Source organism: Larimichthys crocea, chromosome XXIII (assembly GCF_000972845.2).
Source record: "Larimichthys crocea isolate SSNF chromosome XXIII, L_crocea_2.0, whole genome shotgun sequence".
NCBI classification, from domain to species: Eukaryota; Metazoa; Chordata; class Actinopteri; family Sciaenidae; genus Larimichthys; species Larimichthys crocea.
Genome location: NC_040033.1, coordinates 19770011 through 19780349, shown reverse-complemented (window position 1 = coordinate 19780349; position 10339 = coordinate 19770011). Strand labels below are relative to the sequence as shown.

The 10339-nt window shown below is 43.0% G+C and overlaps 1 protein-coding gene across 4 annotated transcripts; it reads right to left on the bottom strand.

Annotated features, from left to right (window-relative positions):
• Window positions 1-3580: 3580 nt before the first annotated feature.
• hccsb (holocytochrome c synthase b) lies at window positions 3581-7823 on the bottom strand. Of its 4 annotated transcripts, none has more exons than XM_027274315.1 (8): window positions 7137-7256; window positions 6876-6985; window positions 6739-6786; window positions 6429-6559; window positions 6180-6328; window positions 5781-5900; window positions 5610-5696; window positions 3581-5501 (listed from the first exon to the last, which is right to left on the bottom strand). In XM_027274315.1, coding segments are annotated over exons 1-8 (846 nt in total). In that variant the 5' UTR covers window positions 7139-7256; the 3' UTR covers window positions 3581-5302. The 4 variants fall into 4 exon arrangements, with proteins under 4 accessions (XP_027130116.1, XP_027130117.1, XP_010749851.1 ...); XM_027274316.1 differs by lacking the exon at window positions 7137-7256 and adding an exon at window positions 7649-7823 and having other exon boundaries at window positions 5303-5501; window positions 6876-6989; XM_010751549.3 differs by lacking the exon at window positions 7137-7256 and adding an exon at window positions 7649-7817 and having other exon boundaries at window positions 5303-5501.
• Window positions 7824-10339: the final 2516 nt, after the last annotated feature.

Sequence of the window (10339 nt, the reverse complement as noted above, 5' to 3'; positions counted from 1 at the left end):
TTCAGTAAGAAAGATAACCTAACATGAATTCCATTTACAGCCCTACATGTTCCATTTTATTTTTGGACAGTGATCATTGAACTTGTACACCTCTTAGGCATGAAGCCAAATTACATCTGTAGGAGCCATTTGTGTGTGTGTTTTGTTTCTGTCTAATTGGTAACCACCCAGCACCAGGTGTAAAGAATAGAGTTGAATGGTGGTGTGGAGCACACCAGTTCCTCACAGCATCATGGCATCCAGCTGAAAAGCAGCTTTATGTTAAGCTCCAGTCACCAATAACCTACATGGTAATGTTTTGTTTTTTCATTTATGTTTGCAATAAATGGGAACCTCACCTGAAAGAAAAGAAACCTTTGCACAGTATTTTGTTTTGCCTGAAACTGAGTGAAGAGCAATACTCAAGCCACCATTAGTGACTAATCGAGTTTCTTTTTGGTACTCACAACAACATCTGCAACCAGGACCATATACAGTATAACAAAGAATCTAATATTGATTCATTTATAATTAGTTTAGCACAGAAAGCCTAATATGGCTGACTAAATGATTCTGTATGGCAACAAAATTTAGCTAGCACAGTTAGCTTCATATCATTCAGCAACCTCCATGACTGTAAAGTATCAAAAACTGCAGTTCCTCAAATGGCCACATGAGGCTGAGGCAGTGAGTCAGTCTCCATAAGTCCCCATGTCCAAGTGTCCAACTTCACAGCAGAAATAAACATGTTTACAGTCTGGTACAAAAAAAATGTTTTGGTCTCTGCAGCTTATTTGCCTCAGAGATCAAACTGTTTATATACATGCATTCCTATTGCTCTCTGAGTAAGACCACTAGGGGGCACCGCAGGACCATGAAGTGGCGTATCATTCTAATAGTGTGATCACCTACATCCTCTGACATCACAAAACTATACAAATATTATTTCAAGCGAGCAGCTTCTCTGCTTTTGCTCCATTCAGATCAAAACATGTTGAGGCGTTGTTCCAGCACACCACCTTCTATCTGTTTCTAACACTGATTTATTACACTCATATGCTCCTATAATGATGGTTGCTGTGGTGAGCTTTGCTCTGGGTTCCCCTCGCTGCATTCCTCATCTTCGACTTGCAATTAAGCGCCAGTTTTGGCTCCGACATCTTCCGAGCTCCATGATTTACTTAAATGGCTTTATTTAAATGAGCATGTCCAAATCATAATAACCCAGATTAACGTAAAAGCAAACGTAGGCCACTCCACTCCAAGCTGTTTAAAATCAGTACACACACGTGTTCATATGCATGTAAAGACATCTGAATGACTGCACGTTCACACTGATAAAACACGCCCTGTTGATGTAAAACAGCCAACAGCGGCCTCTCTCTCTATAACAAGATGATACCTGATGCTGATAGTGAGTGGACATGTGGACGGAGCTGGGTAATGTTGGGGTAGTGAGTGGCCAGTGACAGACACGCTGCTTGAAAGGACTTTCTTTGGTATGGAAATTGGGACTGCAGAGAGCAGATATGATAAAATATCTGACTTTCACACAGAATGCCAGGGGCTGTTTGGACATCTGCTGTGTTGCTGTGCAGCTATCTGGCCTCTCGGAAACACATGGGAAATCAACATGCACACATTATTTCAGGCTTCATACGCATGGACTCTGTGGTCAACCCACACAGTCCTGTATTTAAAGGAGAAGACCACCCAAAAGAGCAACCGGCGGTGTGTGTGATGCATTTTGTTCTCATTCCCACGGATGACTGGCCAATTACAGCCAAAGAGATGTCACGTTGAGACATCATGTTGTCTCCGTCGTGGACGATAAATGTCAGGTGTCAGCCCCCTTCAGATTTAAAGAGAGAAGTCTTCCTCCTGCGCTGATGTTCAACAATCATACAGGCGGGAATCCATCAGTCAAGAGGCAGGGAGACCGACCAGAATGCAATGCTGCAGCTACGAGACATGTTGTTTGGCGCTCTCGCTCTATCCACCTACATGAATAACCCAGAGCTGATCACAAATTCAACTGAGCTGTATGTGCACTTTGGAGCAGGAGCATCCGGTTACGTTTATATTTATGTATATTGTTTTGAGTCATATGAGGACAGAGAGAAAATAACGTAGATATGAAGGAGGCAGAGAGAAGAATGAGGAAGAGCTTCACAGTATCCATGGGTAGAAAGAGACAGAGCAGCTAGTGCATTATAGACATGCAGCAGACTCTTCCATCTGCATGCTCAATACGTGAGCCTAACCCTAACTGTCTAGCTTGGCCTAGCATTAAGGCTGGAAACAGTAATAGTCCATCTGTTTAGCAGCAGACTGTTTGACCAGAGCACAGTGCTGAGTTTACATTGACCAGATAAATAATAGAATCCAGTGCAGTTCCTTGACGCAACAGTTATATGATTTTGCCAAATAGTTGTCAGTCTAAAAGGAATGACATTTTTTTTAAGGCATCGACAGTGACACACACCAGTAAAACACAAGACATGTTTAAAACATGTAGGTGCGTTTATACCAAGCCTGTAAAATCTTTGCTCAGTGAATAAAAAAATGCTTCCTCCATTCAAATGTACAGTAATTAAAAGAAAAGGGGTGAAAGATGAAGAAAGTTTCTTGAGAAGCGCGAAGTGAATATAGTCACACTTTATAATCCTCTTGGAGGTAGTGAGCGCTCTAATGAGAACCATCAAACAAGAAGACAGAATCAGAAGAGACTCCGGACTGAAAATGGGCATTTTTGTTCATGTGGGATTTTTTATTGTGCGGTCCTCTCTGCTAATCCAAAATGCCAATTCTAGAGAAACAGCTCCCTCTGGTGGTCTGCTTCAAAACTGCAGCCACACATTAAAAAGTCAATCAGGCTTTGTGTTTCCTAAAATGACCCAGACTACCATGGAAACGTCTCTCCAAACTAGTGTGGTCCTGGATAGATTTCAAATTCGTTTACATTCTATGGTCTGTTCTTGCTTGTTTCTTGCTTTAGAGTATTGAGATACAAAATGACACTTTCCAACGTGAGATTAAGATTTAACATGGTCAGTGTTAATGTTGCCCCCATATGAAGTTCATCAATGGTCTCAAACATGTTGCTTTAGGTTGTCTTTATTTAAAACAAACATAACTGTATAAAAATGCTCTTTGCTGTGAGCGTCACCTTTCTTTCATGGGAGTTGAACAGTGCTTCATGTCTCAGGTTAGAGTTCTGGAATAAAGCAGACATGAGTTCCATCTATTCGTATCTGCTCTGTGTTCTCTTGATGTTTGATCCAGCTCATGTTTGTTTGGCAGCTGTTCAGTCATTATTACCAACTGTAATTCTGCATCATGTCCAGCAGATGCTGCTATAATACACTGTAGGGTGGTCTGTGGCCGGTTTCTGCTAACTTTGTGTCAACAGTGTGTTGGTGTCCGTCTGTTTCAGTGTTGTCATTTTGTTTGTTTGGTGTAGAAGATGACTGGCCTGCACAGAGTCGTGATCTCAACCTCACCAACACTTCTGGGATGAACTGGAACAGACAGTTAGGTCCTGACGCCCAACATCAGTCATCATTAATGAAAAATGTAATGTTTAAGAGAAAGGTAAACATTCTTCAGAGGCGGAAGAGAATCAGCTTTATTGATAGTTTAGTTGACTAGTAAAACCATTTTTAGATACAGAACACTTTCACTGGCCACAGAAGCATCAAGATCTAAACCCATCTGATAGCTAACAGACAGACCTTCAGATCAACTGAGTTACTCTGACCACTTTGAATTATGAAATGGTAAAGTTCTACAGTATATGAAGTATGCTGTGTGAACACAGTGATACAGTATGGGAACTGGAAAGATGACCTTTAAACATGCATCTGAAGGCCATCTGAAAGAGTCCGGGTACATGGACCACAACAAGGAGGGTTTAGAATGAGGCTCCTATCCATCCCTTTAAAAAAATAGAACTCTGTATCCTGAAATCTACACTAACGCTGCCATAACCCACCACACCGTCACCATGGTAACCTGTCAAAGCAAGCTTTCCTGGCAAAACACAAACTCATCAATGTGCTCAATAATGTGACAGCAGACACAGTAAGAAGGCAGAGAGAGGACAGACGAGTGAAAGTGAGTTAGTCAACAGGTCACGTTGCCGTCGCCGAGTGACAACAACCAAACTCTGACCTGGAGGATCCTGACACACTGCAGGGACTGACAGGAAACAGGTTTGGACCAAAAACAAGTGTGTGTGTGTGTGTGTGTGTGTGTGTGTGTGTGTGTGTGTAAGCGAGTCACCAGGCAGCTTTTTGCAAAACATCATCTGAATTTACAACAGAATAAAATGTGTCACTTAAAAACATTTAAAATCAGAGCCTGGGAAGTCCTGGAAGTTAACACACATTTCATTGAAACATATCACCCTCCATTTAGTCACACCCCTCCACCATCACTTCATTCATGCATTTCTCTTTTCAACTACCAAATCATTGCAACATGGCAGATAGTCCTGAAATGTTGACATCCGACTGATGTCACCGACAACTCAATTCCTATAGACTTTAGAGGAAATTTGGATTTTCACTCCAAATGATCAACATAAAATAATCAAAACTTAAATACTGTGACGTCGTCCTTTTCTGGAGGTTTGCTGCTCAAGGTTTCCTCCTAAAGAATGATTACTTGACTCAAAGCTGCCATGTGAGAGAAATCTAAGCAGAAGCAACAGTCAGAAGAACTGGATGACATGTGGACCTTCACGTTAGGAAGCAGAATGGTCGATGGAAGCAGGAGAGGATGAGGCATCCTGACTTTCAGCTCTGAGCACAAGACAATGCTAAGATAATCACTACTATGTTTCCCATAATGCAACACAGAAGCATTGCTCTCCCAACCCTCCCTGCCTGGACCGTCCATGTTAAACTCAGGACCTTCAGTTTGGCTCACAGGCTTTCTGTTAGAACTTTGTCATCTCTGCGCCTAAACTGAGACGACCCTGATGATGTCATAATGATGTCATCAGGGGTAACTTCTCAGACTTAAGGACGTTATAAAAATTTCAAGTTAAGTAGGATTTTTTTTTCATTTTCTGATAATTTGTAAAATTGTTGGAGTGTTCCTTTAAAGAACTGCAAACCTAAAATGAAAATCTGAAATCACTGACAGCAGATGAAGCTTCACATGGCCTGACTGAGTAAGGTTCTGTTAAACTCAGGTTTTTTCTTCATCAGTCTTTTCACAACACCACACGTCTTATAAAGGAGCGCCAGTTTCACAGTCTGTGTGTGTGTGAGTTCACACAGTGACCTATATGTGTGTGCGTGTGTGCCAGGGTCCTTTAGGAGGTCCAGCGCCACCAGGCCACCTTCATGCGGTCCCAGACGGCACCCAAGGAGTCAAAGGCAGGGCGTACATCCAGGATGGAGAACTGGTAGGTGTCTTTGTTGATTTCTCCGTCATAGTAGTCGATGACGTAGCGCACCTCTTTACCGCAGCGGTCAACGATCCAGTCGTGGCGGTCGAAAGGCAGCTCATAGCTGAGGAGGAGGAGAAGCAAAGACATTCAGTGACATGACTGACTCGAGCCATGTGACGATGGAACAGCTGGCTCGTTTCTGAGGTGGACTAAAGTGTGGAGGACTCACCCCATCCAGTGGCGGATGCGAGCTCTAGGCGAGTACTCTTTGGCTTTCCCGCCAAACCTCTTCAAGGTCGGCCCGCATGGACATTCTCTGTGAGGAAACACAAAACAGTCATGGAGTCGCTTCTTTGATGAGACTGGACCAAGTGGCACGGAGCACTGTGGGTTAACTCACGCAGCATGCATGGCCTCCCACTTCAGGATCTCCTGCCAGGCCTGCTCGTTGTTCGTGTTGTGGATTTTGATGATGTTGGTCATGTCGTCAGCAGCAAGGTCATCGTCACGCCAGCGCCACCTGCAACACAAATCACATATTGACTTTCTTTACTGCCACTGTGTGATCGCTGAAGACGAAGCTGTAGGCAGACCAAACACTTTACAGCCAATTTAAATATATATAATATTAACAGGTACACACACATGCTGAGACATGTAATGTAGTCTGACAGAGTGCTTTCTTCCAACAGAGTTATAGCTAGTGGCTGGAATTCAAGGTCATCAGAGGATGTTACACAACATCTGTGCACGCGTGTGTGATGACATGACATCACAAAGTTGAACAGTTTGGACTGACCCTTTGCGCAGCATGGCGTTCCAGAACATCTGCTCAGATGGGTAGACCCAGTTCTTCTCTGTGCTGTGACGGGGAATAGTGGACTCCTCTCTAGACACAGACAGTGTGAAGGGCTGGTCTGGAGCGGGAACTTGGTTAGGAGGAGGCATCTGTACACACACATACACACACACACAGTTATATAACTAATATAAGTACTAATCTCACAGCACCGACTCTCTCCTTCCGTTCCTAAAGTGGTGCCTGTACCATGTTTGAAGGGTCGATGTCACTATTCGCTGCTGCAGCCTTCATGGGACACCCCACAAACTCATAGGCCCGTTCCTGGTGAGCTGGAGCTGCCTCTGCTTGATGCATCGGACACTCCGCGGGAGGTGACGCTGCAGGAAACAAGAGCACCTGATCGAGGCATGCTGGGTACAAAACCACGGACAGTACTAGCCTATAACTGAGACTCACTTTAACCACACAGCAATGTGAAGAACAGTGAAATAAATATGTAGAAAACGCAGCAGCAGGGAGGCTAAAGCAATCCAGAAGAAATGAAATGTTAACATACCTTTCACAGGCTGAGCTTGATGCATGGGACACTCTGCAGGTGGAGACGCTGAAAGGCAGATACAAAGTGTCACGTCATTTTAGCATCCATTGATAAAACAACATGATATAACACAGCGTGATAGAACATGGGCTCACCTTTGGCAGGCTGTGCTTCTTGGTGCATGGGGCAGCCCTGAGGAGGGGCGGCCATCATGGCCTCAGCTCTGACTGAAGGAGAAGCCGGTGTGGACAATGAGGCTCCCATCCTGCCTCGAGGAAACAACACACACACACACACACATTTAATAATTCATGTAGACACTGGATCTAGCCTGTCCACTGTACTCACTGAAGCACAGTTCTGAGCACTTCTAATCTAACATGTGTGAGCACAGAGTACACGGATTTATTACACACATTACAATATCTGATATGTTGCTGCATCAGTCCAGGTTAAAGTGTGCAGCTTCAGTGATGTTCACAGAACACTGAGCAGAGTCAGTGAAGGTGTGAAGGAGATCAGGTCACTGACAGCTCGATGTGAGCCGACCTCCTGTTAAACTAAAGCCGTGACGTCATGACCAGTTATCCTTGATTAACCCCTAACCGGCTGACGTCACCTCTGCGCTCCACCTGGCTAACTTCACGACCTGAACCCCACCGACACGTCCGGATAATTCTGCGGCTCAACCCGAAGCAGAAGGCGGTGTGAGGGGCCAGCAGTCACCCTGAGGACCGGGATGAAGCTGCTAGCACTAGCTGCTGTCACAGTTAGCCGGGCTACTTAGCAGCTATGCTAACGTTAGCTCGCGTAGACTTGGCGTTCAGACGTGACGTCATGTCAGCGCGGCACGGTGATAAGGACTTCAACAACAGTTCCAGCATAAAGAGTAACACGCGGAGGAAATGATGAATGATAAAGAAGTCACCTGTCAACTCTCCCAATGTCAGCGTGCGGGACACACTCTGTTACCCACAAGGCGTTGCGCAACTGTGCGTAGTGCGTGCCGCTGACGGTGCGTGCACGTGCTGTGTGCCGTGTCCCATGTACGTCATCACGTCGAATGGACGCCAACGCATGGGCGACACGGGCTACAAACACTGACTGTGATTGGCTGAACACACAACCTGTGTGTTCACCACTGCACCCTGAGTGTGTGTCATGTGTTCTCACAGACACACACTCAGGTGTTACTCATGGTGTTACTTTAAATTAACACCATGTTACATCACACTCAGCTCTCCTTGTCTTTAAGAAACACTGATGTATACATGCAGTGCAGCTCAGAGCTTTGTGAACCTCTTGAGCATTTTGGAGTTCTGTTGTTTCACCCTAATTTCCTTACTTAATCAAAACCATTATTTTTATATAAATTTTATCAGTTCACTATATTCAAAAAAGTTTTTGGTCAACTTACGTAGGTGCAAAAGTTTGTGAACCCTGAGCTGCATTGGTTAAAACAAGCAGTGACATAGAATCAGGCGGGACAAACTGATGTCTAAATGAACTACTGAAATTGACCAATAACATCAGAGATGTTTAGGGACGAAATTGTGCATCACTGATTGAAACAGAGACAAAAACCAGGTCACTTTAGTCTTAGGTGAACCCGTACAGGTGAATCATGCAGAGAGGAAGCAAGATCTCAGAGGACCTCAGGCACAGGGTAGTGACAGCACATTTGTCTGGGGGAGCTATGAAAAATCTGAGCTTCATCGTTCCAGCGTGAGGCAGATCATCTACAAATGGAGAGCACTGAAAAAGACTACAACTCTGCAGTGGACGACCTTCTAAAATATTAACAAGAGACACAAGATGATTGGTAATGGCAAATATCCTCCAAAGTAGATGTGAGAGGCTGATGAGTCATTACGGAAACTGTTTGGTTGAGGTTAGGTTTAGGTTTGGTTAATCCTATTAACTGAAGGGGTTCACATATTATTGTACCCATAAAAATCAGATTTTTTTCTTAAATGAACCCTTTTTTTAATTGAGTCCATTATTTGTCAGTATTGTGAATTGGGGTATAACTTATCATTAAATATGGTTATTTTAGTATTTTTTACAAAGAATCTGACAATCACCGTATTGTTCACAAACTTTTGGGCAGCACTTTATACAGTTCGTCCTGTAGTAGTGGCGGTTGGCCACTAGATGGCGCCCAAACACCACATTATTTTTTAATTGAATTTCATTACTGTTTCTTGCAGAGAATATTAAAGCTCATTTATTCCCTCCTGTCTGAAGTCCATGATGTGTTAAAACAATGACAAGACAATTATTGATTTCCTTCAAGTATCTCTGCAGCAGACGTGACGTCTCTAATTCACCTCTTTCTGACACTCTCTGTCCATTTATGTATCCTGTTGCCTTCTGAATCCATCAAGTACCCGACAGTTTATTCACAAACCTTCAGCAACCAATAAGTAATCATACCCTCTCTGTCCAAGGCTTGCTTTGTCTGAGTTGTTTTGGTTCAAATGTCATTACACAGAAATATGTTTTGGTGGTTGAGTACCATATAATACTATCAATAATAATAATGACCTGAACTGGAGCTAGACTTTGAAACAGAGTTTCTTTGGCAGAGCACATTTTGAGCTGTGAATTTAGCTCAACCATCTCTAACACTCAGTTAAAGAAATTTAGGCCCAATAAATCAGTTTTCAATCTTTGACTTTGAAATTATAAAAAAAAAAAAAAAAAATACAAAAAAAAAATAATACTGAGTAAATTCAGGCTGGTGTTCCTGATGGAGCAACTTCAGCCCAAAATGTATGTGCAGATTCTATGACTTTTTGTTCATGTGTGACTATCAGTTCATTTATTTATCTTCTTGTGTTTAACACATTGCTCATGTATTTGAGTATTTTTAATAATATATTTCCATTGATTTTCACTGGATGAGGAAGGGTTTTCCTTTGTGATGCATATTCCTGAACAAAATTACAATTAATTAAGTAACCAAGTCGTGTTAATCCTGTTTGGATATCTTTTGTACTTTTATAAAAATTCCCCAAAGCATCACTGTTGGAAGTATTTGCAATGCACAGCTCTATTAAGTTTTTGTGCTTTTGTGGTTGTAAACACCCACACTGACAACAGGGTTAACATTGTGACATTACTTCGACGCCAAAAGAGATTGCTTTGGGTTTGGCTCTATTAGTTGTTTGTATGTGTAACTAATCTGAGTTCTGGCTGCGCCTGGAATGAGAACACAAACCCTCATCACAGCCTCCTCCAAGTGTTCTGGGAGAAAGTGGTAATGCTGTTTGTTGTGGAACGCTTCATAGATCTCGTATTAAGTTGCAGGGATTTAGTCTTCAAGATAAATACCTTATCCTTTTGGCAAACAACACATGATGTTTTCATGATACCTGAGACCTTTTTCCCCTCCTTAAGGACTGACTGAACATTCGAATCAAAGACCAAATCCATGAAATCCTCCAGACTGCAATTAATGAAAAGTATGTGAAACTTAACGCCGGCCTCGCTGATTAAACCCTGGCTTTTCACACAGGTCGCTTCATTTATGTTGACCATATTGAGGTGGAGGAGTTTCCTAATTTCTTCCAGAGCTTGAGCACATATACAAGACGCACACACTCCGAGTCAGTGC